The 21,480-nt window shown below is 60.4% G+C and overlaps 1 protein-coding gene across 1 annotated transcript in view; it reads left to right on the forward strand.

Moving 5' to 3' along the window:
* The first annotated feature begins 272 nt into the window (after positions 1–272).
* Positions 273–21,480, forward strand: part of TRPM2 (transient receptor potential cation channel subfamily M member 2) — a 76,886-nt gene continuing 55,678 nt past the window's right edge. Inside the window, exons 1-5 of the mRNA XM_045031238.1 lie at positions 273–293; positions 1,392–1,640; positions 2,770–2,855; positions 5,449–5,617; positions 6,356–6,536. Of these exons, the coding sequence (XP_044887173.1) occupies positions 1,464–1,640; positions 2,770–2,855; positions 5,449–5,617; positions 6,356–6,536 (613 nt within the window). The 5' untranslated portion in view covers positions 273–293; positions 1,392–1,463. The remainder of the gene's footprint in view (positions 294–1,391; positions 1,641–2,769; positions 2,856–5,448; positions 5,618–6,355; positions 6,537–21,480) is intronic.

Below are 21,480 nucleotides of genomic sequence, written 5' to 3' on the forward strand. Positions count from 1 at the left end.
CCCTTTGCCAGAAAACTGGCTTATTTGCTCATGACCCAGACAGACTGTGATGTGGTGGAGGCTGAATTGTTCTGCCAGGTGTATGAATAAATAATAATCATAACACTTTGCCTTTTTATAGCATATTCCAGCTGAAGATCTTAAAGTGCTCCACAGACATGAATGAAATTAGCCTCATGGCACTGAGGGCGCAGTTGTGGCTTTAGACCACAGCTACCGGTGGAGTCTGTCAGTCCAGCAGGGCTCCCATGGGCAGTGTGCCTACATCTCGCCCCGGGGATCTGGGGGTCAGGGTGAGTTTGGAGGGTGCTACACCCTTTGAAAGGAGGGAGCATGCACTCTTGCTGCCTGACATTCTAAAGACAGGACAAGTAACATACTAGCTGGGTGTGGTGCAGGGGTAGCTGAGGGTTTGGTCTGTATGCACAGAGCGAACTGGATGAAGGTAGATAGCTGGTGGGTAGCCGGAAGGTGCTTGACCCACTCCAGCAGGGTGAATAGGGAAGACACATGGGATTTCTAATCTATAGAGAGAGGGTGGCTCGGATAGATTGGGTATTTCCCCATTTGGTGGAATAATGGCTTGGGGTGGGCAAGGTATCATTTCTGGGCTGAGTGTGGGAGATGTGATGTGTTGAGATGAGTGAAGAGCTGAATCTCTGCTCTGTGTATGGAGGGTAACAAAGAAGATGGCAGTGTCTATGGTTAATAATGAATGTCTGACTTGGAGAATGGTCTGTGGTTGTGTCTCTGGGTCATATGCCATGGGTGATAGATAAAAAATTAACAACTCGGCTGTTGATGATATAGATATGAGCCCACAACTGGGCATACATATTGATACGAACACATACATATAGATGCAGTGTATGTTACTGTTTAGTTTTGCTTTTTTAATTAAAATCTTCCCTAGCTCATAATTTAATTGGCTTAATTTGCAGCAAGGGAGATTTAGGTTAGATACTAGGAAGAACTTTCTAATTATAAGAATAGTTAAATACTGGACCAAGTTACCTAGGGAGGTTGTGGAATCCCCCTCATTGGAGGTTTTAAAGAACAGGATGGGCAAACACCTCTCAGGGATGGTCTAGGTTTACTTGGTCAGTGGATGGGCTAGATGACCGCTTGAGGTCCTGTCCAGCCCTACATTTCTATGATTCTGTGATCATTCATTCGGGGCCTGTTGTAGGAAAACAACAGATGAATTTAGAAGTCTGTGCTGCGTGACATGCGTAGCTGGTCTAGTTCACATCTGAAACAAATCCCAAAGCATGCTGGGATTGGAGGGAGAGGATTCATGGTGAGGGGTGTTCTCCTAGCAGCAAGCGCCAGCTCGAGTGTCCTCATGTTTCTGATGCATGTTTAGTATTTTCTGTTTCATTGCATTTCAGTACTTCTCAGCATAACAAACTCGAGAGGCTGCGTTGAGGGTGACAAGAGACCTGCCTGTAGCTGGGAGTGGCATGCAAACCAGAATGCTACCCCCAGAGCTGAACGGAGTCTGCCCTGATGAGGGAGACAGCTACGTTGTGCGTCCTAAGATCTGCGACCTCGAAATGGTTCCCAACCTCAGACGCAGCAATAGTGGCTTCTGTAAGAGCAAGAGGAAGGCTCACTTTGCCACTGGCAATAATGAAAAGGCAAGTTTAGACAATGCCAAGGTTAGGGGTAGGCCAGCAAATATACTGACCATGTGTAAGAGTCAGAGGCATAACCAGGAGATGCTCCGAGCCCAGACGTGGGTTGGTGGGAGTAAGCTAAAAGGGGCTCTCAGTCCAGGAACAGAGTATCATTTTGAGGAGGTAGTAGTTAGGGTCATTACCTGCTTTTCTCCAATAGCCAGGGAGACAGACAAAGTGCCCTGGGAGACGTGGACACATGGAGGGGAACCGTTCTGCCGATCCCATTCACACAAGGTGAAAACAAACCCAGTAACAGCATCACTCCCAGTCCCAGAGCTGTTCTGATGCTTCTGGAATGAGAAAGGGCAGGGCATTCACATTCCTTAACCCTTGTCTGCTGGGATCAATGGCTCACCTGAGCCCCTCTGGCCAACCCCCAGCTCAGGTGATGCCCCATCCCTCTGCCCACCTTCCAACCCTAAGGAAGGGGGATTCCTTAAAGGAGCCAAAACTCCTTTCTTCTTGCTTGACCAGACAAAGCCCCCACCCATCAGGGCTGGCTCAGGCTTTTTTGCCGCCCCAAGCGGCGAAGGAAAAGAAAAAAAAAAGCCGCGATTGGTGGCACTTCGGCGGCAGCTCTACTGTGGTGCTTCATTCCTCGGCGGCAATTTGGCAGCAGATCCTTCGCTCCGAGAGGGACTGAATGACCTGCTACCGAATTGCCGCCAAAGACCCGGACATGCCGCCCCTTCCCATTGGCTGCCCCAAGCACCTGCTTCATTCGCTGGTACCTGGAGCCGGCCCTGCCACCAATTTAACATGAAATAACTCAAGTTAACCCGCAACAAATTCAAAGTGTGAATAAGCTATTAGACTCAGCCCTCACTGCTCCTTCGTGTCTCGCCATCCTCAGTTTTGGGCACACGTTTGTCTGTCTGGTACACAGTGTCTAACTGAAAGTGTCAAATTCCCCTTGGGTTTCTTGCTGTTATGACCTTTGTTTCTCTATGTACTGGCTGAGAGGCCTTGCACGCTGAATCTGTGATGTGCCCCTTTTTCTGTGGATCAGTTGTAGGAACCTATGTAATCTGGTCTTTGTCTGAAACCATTTAGGCCTGCTGTTTCCCTTATTCTCTCCACCCCATAGGAGAATCTCAGCTCGTGGATTCCTGAAAACATCAAGAAGAAGGAGTGTGTGTACTTTGTTGAAAGTTCCCAAATGTCAGATACTGGGTAAGTCAAATGCACTGATGTTTTCCCCCTTCCATCTGCTTCTTGCTTTCCACGCACGTTGCAGGAAAGTAGAGTCAACATCCAGTGTTAAGCCCATTTCTGCTACAAGGAGAGGAGTGCAATGATGGTCTGGGAGCTGCACAAAGAGAATACAGAGAAAGATTTCCTGGAGAAGAAATGTTGCGTTTCTTCAGCTTATTCTACAATGCTAAGCACAGCTGGTTGAAAAAATGTTGTTCTTATTCCTGTGGAAAACTTTGATGGAAACAAAAACAAAAACCGTAGTTTTTGTTTAAATTTTCTACAGAAAATTGGGATTTTTTTGGTGGAAATTTGAAAATGGATATATTTTGATTTGCAAATACAGCCATGATACCTCATGGGAGTTGTAGTTCCGGTGCCTCATACTCCCATCAGGCAGGCCATTCAGCTGGGTGCAAGGTCACACCATTGGGGGTGGAGTGGCATACTCTTCCAAATGGTGTCCTCCAAGTGGTGTGACCTTACACTCACCATGAGTGCAAGGTCATGTCAGCAGTGGTGGGTCCATGCCATTCCCAGAAGTACCATGTTTTCTGGGAATGCATGAGTGGCTACCCTCACCTCCCTTTCTTTATACTGACAATGTATACTTATACATATGAGTTACCACCCTTTGAAAAGTGCTTTGAGATCTTCTGATGGCAAGCACTATATAAACAGCTAAGCATTATAGGAATTATTATTATTTATAGGCTGAGCAGTCTGGTTGGATATTTCCCATGATGCACCACAGTATCCTCTCTTGGAGAGGGAAGCTGGTGCAGCATGAGAGTCCCTGGTGATGGTGCACCATGGGAGGTGTAGTCCAGCTGGGGAGCTCCACCCATACAAGTGAATGGAGATATAAAGAAACTGAACTACAATTCCAATGAGGCTCTGCAGCAGTATTTCCAGATAAAAATTTGGGTGGGTGGGGTTGGCCAAAACATTTCAGTTTTTTGTGTGTTCTGTTTTTGAACAGAAAACTGATTTTTTTCTGCAGAAGGCAGATGCTTTCACAAAAACATTATTTTAGTCAAAAATCCAACAAAATTGTTGAGCAGCTCTAATGTAATGTCAGGATCAAAATCTGAGCAGCTACTCTCCCAGGCAACAGAAGATGAAGGAGACTTCTTCTAAACATGGGGCAAGGCTTGAATCCTAGCTAATGAATACAGTAGGACTGTGCTAAGTCTGACTGTACAAAGTTGCAAACATAGGTAATCCTCATAAAATCTCCAGTGTTCCCACTGCACATTGCTGATGACTGTAGTGAGGTTGCATTTACTTCAGGAAAATATACTATAGTAATGTATTACTATTGTAGCATTTAAAGGCCCCACTGAGATCAGGGCTCCGTTGTGCTAGGCGCTGCACATAGTAAGAGACAGACCCTGCCCCAAAGAGCTGACAAACCAAATAGACAGAGACTGGAAAAACCATTATCCCCTTTTAGTAGTTGTGGAGCTGAGATCCACAGAGCTGAGGCTTGAGCTCGCACAGGGAATCGGTCTAATGCTTAGCCACAAGCCTTGGCTTGTTACACTGTTATGAAGCACTGTCAACTATAATAATAGGAAACCCTGGGTTCCTTCTGCAATGCAGATGTGGCTCCTGATTATGTTTGTTCACCTACTAACTAGTTCACAGCACTGAGCAGTATGCATCAAGTCTCCTGGACACTGGTGCAGATTAGTGAGCTTCTACCAAACTTAACAGGTCAGTGGTGCAAAGCACTCTGCACTACAGCTGGTTGGGAATTTTCAATCAAAACGAATTTTTGATGGAAAATGCAGTTTCTGCAAAGTTAAAATTTTCTATGAGAAAATTTCTATTTTGCCTAAATTTTTCAGTATCCTAATGGAAAAATATTTCATTTTGGGTCCATTCACCATTGGACTGCTTTTCCCTTTGGTGGTGCATTGCCTCTTGGGAGGTGTAGTTCCAGTGATTCTCCCCCTATGGTCTGAGCTCCAGGGCTGGACTACATGTCTCATGGTGCAGCATGTGGCATCCCCTCAAACTGACCTGTGTGGTGCATCATGGGAGCTGACTACAGTGCATCAAAGGAGATGTTGTCTTGCCATGGAGACCCGCTATTGGGGACATTAGGACATGAAGCACCCAGAACTACACCTCCCACGAGACAATGCAAAGCACTACCGGGATGTGTAGCTTAACATTGAACTGTCTCAGAACAAAATGGTTCGCCATTTCTGAATCAATATTTTCCAGAACTTTTTGTTCCACAATTTTTAAAATATATTTTGGCTTAATTTGTGGTGAAAACAATGTCCAGATATCAGAATGTCCTGCAGGATGGAAATGCTGATTTTTGCTGTGCTCTACCATGCACAATGATCTCTTCCGCACAGTGATTTTGTCTCCATAGCCAATGGCCGATGAGCAAGCTGGGCAGGAGATTTAACCTCCCTAGGGGCTGGTGTTGGGCATTTTCAAAGTAAGCCACTGTCACTGCTTCCAGTCTGAGATTGCCAAGGGACTCATCTGCCTGTACAGCCAGAGACTCCCCTTCTGAGTTCAGGGGGTTGCTGATGCTGTTTTCTTGCAGGAGGGTCATGTGTGAGTGTGGTTACCCCAGGGAACAGCACCTGGAAGAGGCTACAAAGTCATCTGTTTTCCTGGGGAAGGAATGGGACCCCAAGAGGCACATCCAAGAAATGCCGACGGACGCGTTTGGTGATATCAGCTTTGCGGGTCTGGGACCAAAGGTGGGAAAGGTGGGTCAGTCCCTAGTGTCTAGGGGACAGGGATCCCATATTGAAACCCTGCTGCTCGGCACTTACGGCTGATGGAATGGCGTATTGCCCGCCTTTGATGCTAGATGGGGAGAGGCCCCAAAGGCAGCCCTGGTCCCAGCAGAGAAAGGGAGGGGGCAGATGGGGTCACCTCCTTCACCCTGCCAACAGCTGGAGCAGCTCTGGGGAGAGGGGAAGAGGACCAGGACCAGGACAAGTAAATCTGAGGCCTCCTCTGAAGCCATTTGGTGGGCCAAGATTCAGTGTGCAACCTCCTCCACTTCTCCTGCCTCAGACTCCTGGGGGTCTGAATCTCATGGAAGTGGGAGGGAACAGGTACAGCATCCAGCTCTGAGTCAACCTCACACTCCCAGGGCCTGGCACTAGAACAGCAGCAGCATACGTCACGCTGTCATCTCAGCCTCTCCTTGGAGGGGGGAATCTGTCGCCTCGGGGATGCTGTGCGGTGACAGTCAGCTGCCAGGCTGGACTGACCCTGAGGTGATACATGAGGCAGTGGAGGGAGATGTTCCTCTACATGCAGGCCTGGTCCTTTACAGGAAGGTGAGGAACTAGGATGGGGAGAGAAGGGAGCTGCCTAGAGGAAAAAAGTTTAATTCTTCTCATGTTGGCTAGGATGAGTCCCTGGCTGGCTTTGCTCTTTGGGTAGGTGCAGTGGGTTTTACTCCCTCCCTTCCCGGTGTTTTGCACCACCCACAGTATGTGCGCGTCTCAGCGGACACCCCTCCATGCGTTATCTACCAGCTGATGACTCAGCACTGGGGCCTCGACGTGCCCAACCTGCTCATCTCTGTGACCGGGGGAGCTAAGAACTTCAACATGATGCCAAGGCTGAAGAACATCTTCCGACGGGGGCTGGTCAAGGTGGCCCAGACAACAGGTAACACCCGCCAGTGGTACATAGTCCCTGAGGGTGGGCAGAGCATTCCTGGGGCTGCGCTGGAGGAGAGCCCTGTTTATATCCCTGAGGGAAAAGCGCTAGGGGGTTCCCATTGGGGGCTAATGTGCTAGGGAGGGAGCGCAGCTAATACGGTGGTGAGGGTGGTGTCAGAACTGGAATGGAATAGAATAGAAGGTGCCAGATCCTTGTGGAACAGCATCCCTGGCCTACGAGCTCATCAGAGCCTGAATGACGGGCAGTGACGTTGGCTAGAAACCACAGCTCTCCAGACAACGAGCCGATAGATCAGCCTCTGCAGGGACTCTGGAGACAGGCAGGTTCAGACAGTTACCAGAGCTCTGCAGAGCCAGTGAGCAGCTTTGGTAAGTGACCCTCCATGAGTCCTTGGACTCTTGCTCCCTTGGGGCCAGCATTTTCCTCCTCCCCACTCACGCCTGCCTGCCCTCTGCTTATATACCACGTGCTCTGGGGGAAAAGCCTTTAGCTTTCCTGACAAATCTGCTGTGCGGTCTCGTAGTGATTGGGGTGGGGTGCAGGGGCCCAGAGTGCCCATTTCTGGGTGGGGCCCATGGAGCTGAAATGTTGCTTTCAGGCTGAGGAACCTCTTGCACTGTCATCTCAGCTCATTGCAGCCCTGTGAATCTTTCTCCCTTCTACCAGCCTCTCTTCTCCACCACCTGCACACTGGTCTCTTATATACATACCACAGGGCACTAACCCCTTCCTGTGTTCCAGCCCCAGCATTGCCCTGTATCTCACCAGGACCCTTGCACCAGCCTTTCCTAGTAAACGCTTCCATTGCTGAGCAGCTGCCAGTCACTCACTGTCCTCTTTCAGCAATGCTGACGCCTTGAGCCTCTCATTAGCATGCTGACTGGCTCGGCATCTCTGGGAATACAGTGCCAGTTGCATACCAGCAGAGATGCCTCAGACAGAAAATTAATGCAATCTCAGGAATCACCTGGTGGGCCATAGAGTCCAATGCTAAGGCGAGAAGGGGCCATTACGATCCTCTAATGCAGGCCAACATGACTCCTGCATGGAGCCTGTCCCGCCTCTTTGAGCAACAGCGCATTATTTACAAAAACATCCAATCCTGATGTACTGACTTCAAGGGGTGAAGAATCTACCATTTTGCCCAGTAAGCTGGTCCAACGGTTCATCACCCTCAATGTTAAAAATGGGCACATTGTTTCTAGCCTGAATTTATCTAGCTTCAGCTTCCAGCCATTGGATCTTCAGATGGTATAAATCTTTTGCCCCCTCTGCTTCCCCCCCACCCCTTTTTTTTGGAGGGGGGAGGGATAGCTCAGTGGTTTGAGCATTGGCCTGCTAAACCCAGGGTTGTGAGTTCAATCCTTGAGGGGGCCATTTAGGGAACTGGGGTAAAAATCTGTCTGGGGATTGGTCCTACTTTGAGCAGGGGATTGGACTAGATGACCTCCTGAAGTCCCTTCCAGCCTTGATATTCTATGATCTTGTTCTAGATTAGAGTCTAGTTTATAGACCCCTGTGCCATCAGAAGTCTTCTCTCCAGGTACTTATAGACTCTGATCAAATCATCTCTTAGCCTTCTCTGAACCACAAACAGAAATATCCTGAGCCAAATTCTGCCCTTACTGATATTACCCAAGGGGTCCTTATGGGAATGTACTATTGGGTTATCCGGGAGAGGGAGCGGGCGGAAGCCCGCCCCATGCTAACGGATCTCCCCCCCCAGCCTAAGGGGAGGATCCACAGGGCCACGGAAACCCACTAAATGCGGGGGACAACTAATAAAAGAACAGGGACAGGAGTGAGGTCAAAGGGTCATAAGGAGGGAGCCTGATGGGGACACCGAGCAGAGAACCCCGGACAGCGCCCACTGCTCCTCGAAGGCGTCAAGGGAGCCAGCGGACGCCGCCCAGAGGAACTCTGCCCGGAGACGTGAGCGGACGAGGGACCGGAAACAAGCCCCACAGTCGCAGGAGTCTCCGTCGGCCAACCTCCTCTCCCTGGTCGCGTGGATGGCCTTTTTAGCCAGGGCGAGGAGGAGGTTGACCAGGAGGTCCCGCGACTTTGTGGGGCCACGGATAGGGAGTGCATGGATAAGGAGGTGAGGGGAAAAGTGCAGCCAGAAACGTAACAGAATGTCGGTGAGGAGCCGGTATAGGGGCTGCAACCTGGCGCACTCTAGGTAAACATGCGCCAGGGTCTCCCTCACGCCGCAGAAGGGGCAGGTGTCCGGGACAGGGGTGAACCGCGCCAAGTACACGCCCGTGCTCACGGCCCCGTGAAGGAGCCGCCAGCTGATATCCCCGGCGGGCCTCGGGACCAGGGTGGAGTACAGGCTGGCCCACCGGGGCTCCTCACCCTCCACAGGTGGCAAGAGGTCCCGCCACTTGGTGTCGGGGCGGGACACGAGGGTGAGGAAGTGAACGGTATGGAGCACGAGCGCGTAGAGTTGTTTCCTTGGCGCGGTTTGGAAACGGACCGGCTGCAGATCGTGCAGCCGGCTGGCGGAGAAGGGGCGGGGGGGCCGGTCGGGTCCACGGGGCAGGGGCCCGATGAAGAGGTCCGGAGGGCTCGGGGTGGAGGGTGGGCGGGGCGTGCCCTCGCGCAGGACCCGGTCGAGGTAAGCCCGAGCAGCGGGCGGCAAAGCGGCCTTCACCTCCTGTAGTACGAGCCGGGGAGTACAAGGTCTGGAGAGCCCCATCCGCCGAGCGAGCGTCAGGGGATCCAGCCAGTCTCCCCGGTCGTAGTCCAGGAGGTCTCCGACCCTGGTGGCTTCTGCCAGGACCAACCTCTGGCGCACCGCGGGGGACTCCGCCACCTGCACACGGAGCTGAGGGTTGTGTAGCAGGGGCTCCGCGAGGAGGTCTGCCCCCTCGGTGGCCGCCACGGACCTGGTCGCAGAGAACAGCTTCCAGGTCCGGAGGAGGTCCTGGTAGAAGACCGGCAGCCCGGAGAGGTCTCGCGGAAGGCCCCTCGGGTCGAGATAAAGGAGCTGCCGGTCGTATCGGAGCCCTCGGAAGCGGCGCAGGAAGGCGTGCGCCAGGGCTCTCCATGCCGGACTACCCGCACCATAAAGGAGCCTCTGCAGTGCCTGGAGGCGGAAGACGTGGACCTGAGTGCGGAGGCACTTCAGGCCCTGCCCTCCCTCCTCCAGGGGCAGGTGGAGTACCCCTGCAGGGACCCAGTGCAGTCCTGGCCAAAAGAACTCCAGCACCACCCGCCGGAGGTCGGTCAGGAACACCGGGGCCGGGACCAGGGTGTTGAGCCGGTACCAGAGCATGGACAGGACCAGTTGATTGAGCACCAGTGCCCTCCCTCGGAGGGAAAGGCACCGGAGGAGTCCTGTCCATTTCCGGAGCCGCTCCGCCACCCTGCCCTGCAAACCGTGCCAGTTCTCCGGCGGAGAGGGATGCGTGGCAGAAAGGTAAACGCCGAGATAGAGCAGCGGACCCGCGCTCCACCGGATGGCCTGAAGCGCGGGTGGGAGGGAGCTCGCCTGCCACCCGTCCCCTACCACCAAGCCAGAGCTCTTGACCCAGTTGACCCGGGCGGAGGAGGCCGCCGAGTACACGGCCTGGCAGGCCTCCACCCGCGCCAAGTCGCCCGGGTCCTGGACCACGAGGAGCACATCGTCGGCGTACGCCGACAGGACCAGCCGCAGCTCCGGCTCCCGAAGCACCAACCCCGTCAACCTCCTGCGGAGGAGACAGAGGAAGGGCTCGATCGCCAGGGCGTACAGCTGGCCCGAGAGGGGGCACCCCTGCCGCACTCCCCGCCCGAAGCTGACCGGCTCGGTCAGGGTCCAGTTGAGCCTGACCAGACACTCTGCGGAGGCGTACAGCACCTGGAGAAAACCCACAAACTGGGACCCGAAGCCTAACGCCTGCAGAGTGCCCAGGAGATACCCGTGGTCCACCCTGTCGAACGCCTTCTCCTGATCCAGGGACAGGAGGGCGAACGACAGACCATCCCTGCACCCAAGCTCCAAGAGATCCCGGACCAGATACAGGTTATCGAAGATGGTACGGCCCGGGACGGTGTAGGTCTGGTCTGGGTGGATCACGTCCTCCAGCACGGACCCTAGCCGAATCGAAATGGCCTTCGCGACAATTTTATAGTCCGTACTGAGGAGCGAGATGGGACGCCAATTCCGTAAATCGCGGAGGTCCCCCCTCTTCGGCAATAAAGCGAGCACGGCTCGCCTGCACGAGAGAGGGAGGACCCCGCTCCGCAAGGACTCGGCCCAGACGGTGACTAGGTCCGGGCCGAGGACGTCCCAGAACACGCGGTAGAACTCCACGGTCAGCCCGTCCATGCCCGGGGATTTATTGGTGGGCATGCGACGGAGGGCTTCCGAGAACTCGGCCAGAGTGAGAGGCAGCTCTAGCCGGTCCCGGTCGCCCGCGCTGACCGTCGGGAGTCCGTCCCAGAGCACTTTGCAAGCGGCAGGATCGGTCGGATCCGGGGAGAAAAGGCGCGCGTAGAAGGTCCGGGCCCTCTCGCACATCTCCGCCGGATCCGTGAGGGGGGAGCCGTCCTCCGCCAGGAGGCAGGTGACGTGCTTCTTGGCCCCCCTCCGTTTCTCCAGGGCGTAGAAGAAGCGGGAGCCGCGATCCATCTCCCGAAGGAGGCGGATGCGGGATCGAACAAAGGCGCCCCGGGCCCGATGGTCTTCGAGGACCCGGAGCTCCTCCCGCTTCTCCCGGCACGCTCCGCAAAGGGATGGATCCTCGGGGCTGGCGGCCAGACGCCTCTCCAGCTCTAAGACCTCCCGCTCCAACTGCCCTATCGCCGCATCCCTCCGTCGGCTGGCGCCCCGGGTGTAGTCACGGCAGAAGAGCCGGGCGCGCACCTTCCCCACGTCCCACCACCGCCGCGCCGAGGGAAAGGCGCGCCGCTGCCCTCGCCAGGCCAGCCAGAACTCCCGGAAGGACGCCACGAAGCCCCCATCCTCCAGCAAGCTGTTGTTGAAGTGCCAATAGGCCGGCCCCGGCCTCTCCGCGCAGAGAGAGGCCGTCACAGTGACGAGGTGGTGGTCCGAAAAAGGGGCCGGCCGGATGCTGGAGGACTGGGCCCGTGAGAGATGGAACCGGGACAGATAGATGCGGTCCAACCGGGAGTGGCACGACCGATGGGCTTCCACCCGGACATAGGTGTACGTGGAGGCGTCGTCCGGGTGGTGGTCGCGCCAGACGTCCACCAGGGAGTGATGGGCGACGATCTCCCTGAGGACGTCCGCGGCGGCCGGGCTCTGCTCGGTTCCCGACCGGTCCCGCTCCTCGAGGACGGTGTTAAAGTCCCCGCCCAGGACCAGGCACTCGCGAGGATCCAGGGAGCCGAGGAAGGCGGACGCCTGCCGATAGAACTGCAGCCGCTCCGGGGCAAATGCCGGGGCATAGATGTTGATGAGGTTGACCACAAGCCCCGCCATGCGGACCCGGAGGTGCAGCAGGCGGCCCGGCACAGCCTCGGCGACCCCCAGCACCTCTGGCCGTAGGTCGGGGGAGAACAGGGTAGCCACTCCAGCCTGATGGGTGGTGAGATGGCTGAAGTAGACCCCGTCCCCCCACTCCAGCCGCCAGTTAGCTTCGGCGGCCGGATCCGTGTGGGTCTCCTGCAGGAAAACCACGGAGTACCCCCCCTCCCGAAGGAAGGAGAGCACCTGGCTCCTGCGGAAACCCACCCTACAGCTCCGGGTGTTTAGTGTGGCAAAGGTGATGACTGCCATGAGGAGGGCTGGGGGGGATCTACGTCAGCAGGGGCGCTCACGGCTCCCGTTGGGCCGCGCAGCAAACTGTGGCCCACCCCGAAGGCGAGCAGGGAGTCACGGAAGCCGCGCGCCCGGTGGTAAGCCGCGACATTCCGCTTCCCGGTCCCCTTGCCCTCCCCTATGAGGGCCCGCGTGGCCAGGAGGAGCTGGTGGAAATCCCCCCAGCGCTGGAGAGCAAGCACGACCTTGTTGCGGGAGCCCCGGACGTCCTCCAGGAACTCCTGCAACTCCTCTCTCAGCACATGGGGGGGTGGGGCCTCTGGCGCAGCCCCGTGGCCGACTGGGACGGGCAAGCAAGGGGCGGACCCCGGCTCAGTGGGGGGCGGCGGAGGGAAGATTGCAGCCCCTAGTGGGTCGGGACTGTGAAATTCAAAGGCCGCTCCCTGGGAGTCATCCTCTGGGAAAGGGAAGGAGACAGCCCCAGGGGCGGCAATAATATCATGGGAGGTGGAGGGGGCAGGGCTGGGGTCAGGAGCAGGGGTGGGGGGAGGGAGAGAGACGGGACCCTGGGCCTCAGGAGCTGAGCCATCAGTAAGAGGCTCCTCGCGGCCAGGTAGGGGAGTTGGAGGGGAAGGGAGGGGGTCCCCAACGACACCGGGCTCAGGCTCAACGGCAGGCAGAGCAGCCTCGGCACGGGGAGATGTGGAACCCTCAGGGGGGCCCCCACCCGGGAAGGAACTCGATTGCTCCGCACCACCGAGGGACACCCCCGGTAGCCCATCTCCCTGCCACGAGGCACCGGCCGTCGCCTCAACAGGCTCGGCGGCCAGCAGCGGGGTGCCATCCGCAGCCGGGCAGGTCGAGGAGTCCAGGGGACCCACGGAGGCGGGAGCGGACGTAGCAGGAGGGATGGTGGAGCAGGGGGAAGGGGGAGCTGGGGTGAGGTCGGCTAAGTCGAGGCCCGTTGGCAGAGGGTCGTCTTCCCCCGGGGTGACCGGGGTCAGACCCAGGGCCTCGATCTCCGCGAAGATGGAGGGGAGCTCACCTCCCACCACCCCCGGGTCCTCCCCACACGCACCCGAGGCGACGCTCGCCTCGGGTATTGCGGGGGGCGCTGGTGGCAAGGGGACAGGAGGGGCTGCATCGGAGGCCTCCGCAAGAAGGGACTGCGGAGGAGGGATGGTGGTACCCTCCGGCGCTGCCACGTCTGCCCTAGCCGTCATCGGCGGATGGGTTGTCCCCGTGGGCATGGCGGAAGGCTCGGTGCCTGCGGCCCCCCGTCTGGTCTTACAGGGGGCTTCCGCCTCAGGTGGCACGGGCGGAGCCCGAGCCTTCCGCTTACCCCGCTTACCCTCCACCCGGGTCCAGCCCTCCATGGCATCGCCTGCGGGCTGGTCAACAGGGATCGGGTCGGGGGGTAGGGAAGACAGTTTGGGGGCTGGGAGAGGCACTGGTGGAACAACAGGAGGGAGGGAGGAGTCCCCCTGGGGAGAGCCCCCTCCCATGCCCGGCAGTACCCCTGCCGCACCCTCCTCCACAGGCCCCGCCAGAGTGCAGGCAGCGGAGGCGGGGCTCTCCCGCTCATCTGGGCGCTCCGGAGAATGCACCCCTGAGGCCCGAGCGGGAGCAGTGACGGACCGAGGGGGAGGAGGGGCGGCTCTGGGTACCGGGCGGTCAGGGGCACCGGCGATGGCGGGGCCGGCACCCTGCCGGGGCTCGGGGGTCCCGAGAACTCCTCCGAGCCGGGCCAAGGGGCAGTCCCTCCGGACGTGCCCCGTCGCCCGGCAGAGGAAGCACCGGGCCTCCCCCGTCGAATAGTGCACCCGGTAATGGGCCCCCTGGTAGGGGACCAGGAAAGACCCCTCAAGCGCCTCTCCGCCACGCGCCGCCGGCGGCAGTTGAATCTGCACCTGCCGGCGGAACGAGAGAACGTGACGGAGGGCGGGGTCTTTGCAGCCCAAGGGGAGAGGGCTCACAATGGAAATGGGCTTCCCCAGGGTCGAGAGGGCGGGTAACAGGGCGGCATTGGGCAGGAAGGGAGGGACGGAGGTCAGGACGACACGGACCCCCAGGTCCTCCAGCGGCTCCAGGGGGACGAACACGCCCCCCACCGCCAGGCCCTTCTCCACCGCCTCCTGTGCGGCGGCCTCCGAGGCAAGGAAGAAGACCACCTTGCCGTACATTTTGGAGGCCGCCACGATGGCCGTGGGCCCCACCACCCTCGCCAACGCCCGCACGTAGGTCTCCACGTGGGGCGAGGCGGGCACCAGGAGGCAACGGACGCCGTGCTTCCGGGTCAAGGTGGGGAAGGGGCCCCGGCCGCTGTAGATGGTAGCGGAGGCGGCGGTCGGGGGAGATGACGTAGCGGCGGGCGGGGGGCCGCCGCCACCTGGGCGTACGCTCTGGGGGCCGAGGAAGGGACACCCGCAGAGCTGGTGGAGGGAACAGCGGGGAGGGACGCCGCGGCCGGTGGCGGGGCCGCGGCAGCGGGGGCAGGCTCCGCCATGGAGGGCTTCGTCTTCCTAGCGGGGCCCTTTCCCTTCTTTTTGCCCTGGCCCTTTCCGCCGGCTGGGGGGGCTCCCCCAGAGGCGGAAGGGGCGAGGGACGTGGCAGCAGCAGAGGGCACCCCGTCGGTCGCCGCTGCCGGCGCCTCAGCGGGAGCGGTGGCAGGTGGTCCGGCAGCGGCGGGTGAGGTCGAGACCGGGAGGCGTTTGGGGGGAGCAGGCGAGGGAGGGGGGACAGACGTCGTCCCGGGAATCCCACCCGCCGCGCCCCCTGCCATGCTGAACGGGGAGGGAGGGCAAACACAGGAGAAAGGGGGGGGGGGGGAAGGGACAGGTCACCTACTCCTCCCTGCTAGGCTGTGGGCAGGGAGGATGGTGCCAACAATCGCGCGGGGGGGGCAGATACGGGGACTATCAAGGACTTCGGGGGGGGTTAGTCACCGACAGAGGATCGAACCCCGGCTCCTCGAGCTGCCCTCGGGGAGGGGAGGGGAAACAAGAGCAATGGGGGTGCAGTGCAAGAGGGGCAACTTAAACAAGGGAGAGGCACAAGCGCACTGATGGGGCTATGGGCGCACGAGGGGAGGGGCTAATCAGGGCGAGGGGCCGCGGAGGGAGGGGAGCAACCAGGCTGGGAGTGGGGCAGAGGGACTAAGGGGCTGGCTTCAGGGCTGGGGCAGGACAAACAAAGCTGCAAAGGGAGATGGGCGGGGCAGGCAAACAAACTGAAGCGGGGGGGCGGGGGAGGGGGGGCCACGAGGGGCCCACGGGGCAGGCAACAGGGGGCACAGCGAGGGGGCCTGTTGCAGAGGGAAGGGGTCAGTCCGGGAATGGGGGGCGTGCGTGCACCCACAAGCGCTTGTGCAAAGTCAATGGCTGGCTGGCTGCTGCTGGAGGCCCAAACGGTGGCAATAGGGCGTGGCAGGCCAGGCGAGCAGCTGAGTCCCAGAGGCAGGCACTGAGGCAGATGGTAAGGGCCTGCAGGGGTGGAGGAGGGGGCAGCGGTGGTGGTGGGGGTTGGGGGGGGACACAGATGGACCAGGGGGCAGGCTCCACGCCTCACCCCCTGTGTCCCCACAAACACAGTCTAAACCCCCACCACTAGAGCACAGTCAAAGAGTTACTCAGTTTTTAAGGCCCCCTCCACAGTGGTCTTCAGATTCCTGTGCACTTCCCAGCAGCCGGTGGTCTTCTCAGTCCTCCTCCAGGCTCCAGCAGCTCCCCAGGACAAACACAGCTCCAGCAGCAGCAGCAGCCTCTCCTCCTCCAGCAGCCCTGGTGGCCAGGCAGGAAGGACCCCCCACAGGTGGCAGCTGTAGTGGTGGTGGTGGGGTCCTGGCTTCTCCCTCCAGAGGTGGGGGAGTGGGGGCTGGCCAGCAAGGCCCCCCCACCCCTCACTCACCCACTCAGCAGCAGTTGTAGCAGGAGCAGCAGTCCTGGGAAGAAGCACTCCAGCCAGCAGCAGCAGCCCAGGAAGGGAGAAGGAGCTCCAGCCAGCAAGGCAGCCAGAGAAGGGGGAGCCCTCCAGCCAGCAGGGCAGCCCAGGGACACAGAGCGCTCCCTGTACTATTGGGTTATCCGGGAGAGGGGGCGGGCGGAAGCCCGCCCCATGCTAACGGATCTCCCCCCCCAGCCTAAGGGGAGGATCCACAGGGCCACGGAAACCCACTAAGTGCGGGGGACAACTAATAAAAGAACAGGGACAGGAGTGAGGTCAAAGGGTCATAAGGAGGGAGCCTGATGGGGACACCGAGCAGAGAACCCCGGACAGCGCCCACTGCTCCTCGAAGGCGTCAAGGGAGCCAGCGGACGCCGCCCAGAGGAACTCTGCCCGGAGACGTGAGCGGACGAGGGACCGGAAACAAGCCCCACAGTCGCAGGAGTCTCCGTCGGCCAACCTCCTCTCCCTGGTCGCGTGGATGGCCTTTTTAGCCAGGGCGAGGAGGAGGTTGACCAGGAGGTCCCGCGACTTTGTGGGGCCACGGATAGGGAGTGCATGGATAAGGAGGTGAGGGGAAAAGTGCAGCCAGAAACGTAACAGAATGTCGGTGAGGAGCCGGTATAGGGGCTGCAACCTGGCGCACTCTAGGTAAGCATGCGCCAGGGTCTCCCTCACGCCGCAGAAGGGGCAGGTGTCCGGGACAGGGGTGAACCGCGCCAAGTACACGCCCGTGCTCACGGCCCCGTGAAGGAGCCGCCAGCTGATATCCCCGGCGGGCCTCGGGACCAGGGTGGAGTACAGGCTGGCCCACCGGGGCTCCTCACCCTCCACAGGTGGCAAGAGGTCCCGCCACTTGGTGTCGGGGCGGGACACGAGGGCGAGGAAGTGGACGGTATGGAGCACGAGCGCGTAGAGTTGTTTCCTTGGCGCGGTTTGGAAATGGACCGGCTGCAGATCGTGCAGCCGGCTGGCGGAGAAGGGGCGGGGGGGCCGGTCGGGTCCACGGGGCAGGGGCCCGATGAAGAGGTCCGGAGGGCTCGGGGTGGAGGGTGGGCGGGGCGTGCCCTCGCGCAGGACCCGGTCGAGGTAAGCCCGAGCAGCGGGCGGCAAAGCGGCCTTCACCTCCTGTAGTACGAGCCGGGGAGTACAAGGTCTGGAGAGCCCCATCCGCCGAGCGAGCGTCAGGGGATCCAGCCAGTCTCCCCGGTCGTAGTCCAGGAGGTCTCCGACCCTGGTGGCTTCTGCCAGGACCAACCTCTGGCGCACCGCGGGGGACTCCGCCACCTGCACACGGAGCTGAGGGTTGTGTAGCAGGGGCTCCGCGAGGAGGTCTGCCCCCTCGGTGGCCGCCACGGACCTGGTCGCAGAGAACAGCTTCCAGGTCCGGAGGAGGTCCTGGTAGAAGACCGGCAGCCCGGAGAGGTCTCGCGGAAGGCCCCTCGGGTCGAGATAAAGGAGCTGCCGGTCGTATCGGAGCCCTCGGAAGCGGCGCAGGAAGGCGTGCGCCAGGGCTCTCCATGCCGGACTACCCGCACCATAAAGGAGCCTCTGCAGTGCCTGGAGGCGGAAGACGTGGACCTGAGTGCGGAGGCACTTCAGGCCCTGCCCTCCCTCCTCCAGGGGCAGGTGGAGTACCCCTGCAGGGACCCAGTGCAGTCCTGGCCAAAAGAACTCCAGCACCACCCGCCGGAGGTCGGTCAGGAACACCGGGGCCGGGACCAGGGTGTTGAGCCGGTACCAGAGCATGGACAGGACCAGTTGATTGAGCACCAGTGCCCTCCCTCGGAGGGAAAGGCACCGGAGGAGTCCTGTCCATTTCCGGAGCCGCTCCGCCACCCTGCCCTGCAAACCGTGCCAGTTCTCCGGCGGAGAGGGATGCGTGGCAGAAAGGTAAACGCCGAGATAGAGCAGCGGACCCGCGCTCCACCGGATGGCCTGAAGCGCGGGTGGGAGGGAGCTCGCCTGCCACCCGTCCCCTACCACCAAGCCAGAGCTCTTGACCCAGTTGACCCGGGCGGAGGAGGCCGCCGAGTACACGGCCTGGCAGGCCTCCACCCGCGCCAAGTCGCCCGGGTCCTGGACCACGAGGAGCACATCGTCGGCGTACGCCGACAGGACCAGCCGCAGCTCCGGCTCCCGAAGCACCAACCCCGTCAACCTCCTGCGGAGGAGACAGAGGAAGGGCTCGATCGCCAGGGCGTACAGCTGGCCCGAGAGGGGGCACCCCTGCCGCACTCCCCGCCCGAAGCTGACCGGCTCGGTCAGGGTCCAGTTGAGCCTGACCAGACACTCTGCGGAGGCGTACAGCACCTGGAGAAAACCCACAAACTGGGACCCGAAGCCTAACGCCTGCAGAGTGCCCAGGAGATACCCGTGGTCCACCCTGTCGAACGCCTTCTCCTGATCCAGGGACAGGAGGGCGAACGACAGACCATCCCTGCACCCAAGCTCCAAGAGATCCCGGACCAGATACAGGTTATCGAAGATGGTACGGCCCGGGACGGTGTAGGTCTGGTCTGGGTGGATCACGTCCTCCAGCACGGACCCTAGCCGAATCGAAATGGCCTTCGCGACAATTTTATAGTCCGTACTGAGGAGCGAGATGGGACGCCAATTCCGTAAATCGCGGAGGTCCCCCCTCTTCGGCAATAAAGCGAGCACGGCTCGCCTGCACGAGAGAGGGAGGACCCCGCTCCGCAAGGACTCGGCCCAGACGGTGACTAGGTCCGGGCCGAGGACGTCCCAGAACACGCGGTAGAACTCCACGGTCAGCCCGTCCATGCCCGGGGATTTATTGGTGGGCATGCGACGGAGGGCTTCCGAGAACTCGGCCAGAGTGAGAGGCAGCTCTAGCCGGTCCCGGTCGCCCGCGCTGACCGTCGGGAGTCCGTCCCAGAGCACTTTGCAAGCGGCAGGATCGGTCGGATCCGGGGAGAAAAGGCGCGCGTAGAAGGTCCGGGCCCTCTCGCACATCTCCGCCGGATCCGTGAGGGGGGAGCCGTCCTCCGCCAGGAGGCAGGTGACGTGCTTCTTGGCCCCCCTCCGTTTCTCCAGGGCGTAGAAGAAGCGGGAGCCGCGATCCATCTCCCGAAGGAGGCGGATGCGGGATCGAACAAAGGCGCCCCGGGCCCGATGGTCTTCGAGGACCCGGAGCTCCTCCCGCTTCTCCCGGCACGCTCCGCAAAGGGATGGATCCTCGGGGCTGGCGGCCAGACGCCTCTCCAGCTCTAAGACCTCCCGCTCCAACTGCCCTATCGCCGCATCCCTCCGTCGGCTGGCGCCCCGGGTGTAGTCACGGCAGAAGAGCCGGGCGCGCACCTTCCCCACGTCCCACCACCGCCGCGCCGAGGGAAAGGCGCGCCGCTGCCCTCGCCAGGCCAGCCAGAACTCCCGGAAGGACGCCACGAAGCCCCCATCCTCCAGCAAGCTGTTGTTGAAGTGCCAATAGGCCGGCCCCGGCCTCTCCGCGCAGAGAGAGGCCGTCACAGTGACGAGGTGGTGGTCCGAAAAAGGGGCCGGCCGGATGCTGGAGGACTGGGCCCGTGAGAGATGGAACCGGGACAGATAGATGCGGTCCAACCGGGAGTGGCACGACCGATGGGCTTCCACCCGGACATAGGTGTACGTGGAGGCGTCGTCCGGGTGGTGGTCGCGCCAGACGTCCACCAGGGAGTGATGGGCGACGATCTCCCTGAGGACGTCCGCGGCGGCCGGGCTCTGCTCGGTTCCCGACCGGTCCCGCTCCTCGAGGACGGTGTTAAAGTCCCCGCCCAGGACCAGGCACTCGCGAGGATCCAGGGAGCCGAGGAAGGCGGACGCCTGCCGATAGAACTGCAGCCGCTCCGGGGCAAATGCCGGGGCATAGATGTTGATGAGGTTGACCACAAGCCCCGCCATGCGGACCCGGAGGTGCAGCAGGCGGCCCGGCACAGCCTCGGCGACCCCCAGCACCTCTGGCCGTAGGTCGGGGGAGAACAGGGTAGCCACTCCAGCCTGATGGGTGGTGAGATGGCTGAAGTAGACCCCGTCCCCCCACTCCAGCCGCCAGTTAGCTTCGGCGGCCGGATCCGTGTGGGTCTCCTGCAGGAAAACCACGGAGTACCCCCCCTCCCGAAGGAAGGAGAGCACCTGGCTCCTGCGGAAACCCACCCTACAGCTCCGGGTGTTTAGTGTGGCAAAGGTGATGACTGCCATGAGGAGGGCTGGGGGGGATCTACGTCAGCAGGGGCGCTCACGGCTCCCGTTGGGCCGCGCAGCAAACTGTGGCCCACCCCGAAGGCGAGCAGGGAGTCACGGAAGCCGCGCGCCCGGTGGTAAGCCGCGACATTCCGCTTCCCGGTCCCCTTGCCCTCCCCTATGAGGGCCCGCGTGGCCAGGAGGAGCTGGTGGAAATCCCCCCAGCGCTGGAGAGCAAGCACGACCTTGTTGCGGGAGCCCCGGACGTCCTCCAGGAACTCCTGCAACTCCTCTCTCAGCACATGGGGGGGTGGGGCCTCTGGCGCAGCCCCGTGGCCGACTGGGACGGGCAAGCAAGGGGCGGACCCCGGCTCAGTGGGGGGCGGCGGAGGGAAGATTGCAGCCCCTAGTGGGTCGGGACTGTGAAATTCAAAGGCCGCTCCCTGGGAGTCATCCTCTGGGAAAGGGAAGGAGACAGCCCCAGGGGCGGCAATAATATCATGGGAGGTGGAGGGGGCAGGGCTGGGGTCAGGAGCAGGGGTGGGGGGAGGGAGAGAGACGGGACCCTGGGCCTCAGGAGCTGAGCCATCAGTAAGAGGCTCCTCGCGGCCAGGTAGGGGAGTTGGAGGGGAAGGGAGGGGGTCCCCAACGACACCGGGCTCAGGCTCAACGGCAGGCAGAGCAGCCTCGGCACGGGGAGATGTGGAACCCTCAGGGGGGCCCCCACCCGGGAAGGAACCCGATTGCTCCGCACCACCGAGGGACACCCCCGGTAGCCCATCTCCCTGCCACGAGGCACCGGCCGTCATCTCAACAGGCTCGGCGGCCAGCAGCGGGGTGCCATCCGCAGCCGGGCAGGTCGAGGAGTCCAGGGGACCCTCGGAGGCGGGAGCAGACGCAGCTGGAGGGATTGGTGGAGCAGGGGGAAGGGGGAGCTGGGGTGAGGTCGGCCAGGTCGAGGCCCGTCGGCAGAGGGTCGTCCTCCCCCGGGGTGACCGGGGTCAGACCCAGGGCCTCGATCTCCTCGAAGATGGAGGGGAGCTCGCCTCCCACCACCCCGGGGTCCTCCCCACTCGCGCCCGAGGCGACGCTCACCTC

This window comes from Mauremys mutica, chromosome 9, assembly GCF_020497125.1.
Source record: "Mauremys mutica isolate MM-2020 ecotype Southern chromosome 9, ASM2049712v1, whole genome shotgun sequence".
In the NCBI taxonomy this organism is placed as follows: Eukaryota; Metazoa; Chordata; order Testudines; family Geoemydidae; genus Mauremys; species Mauremys mutica.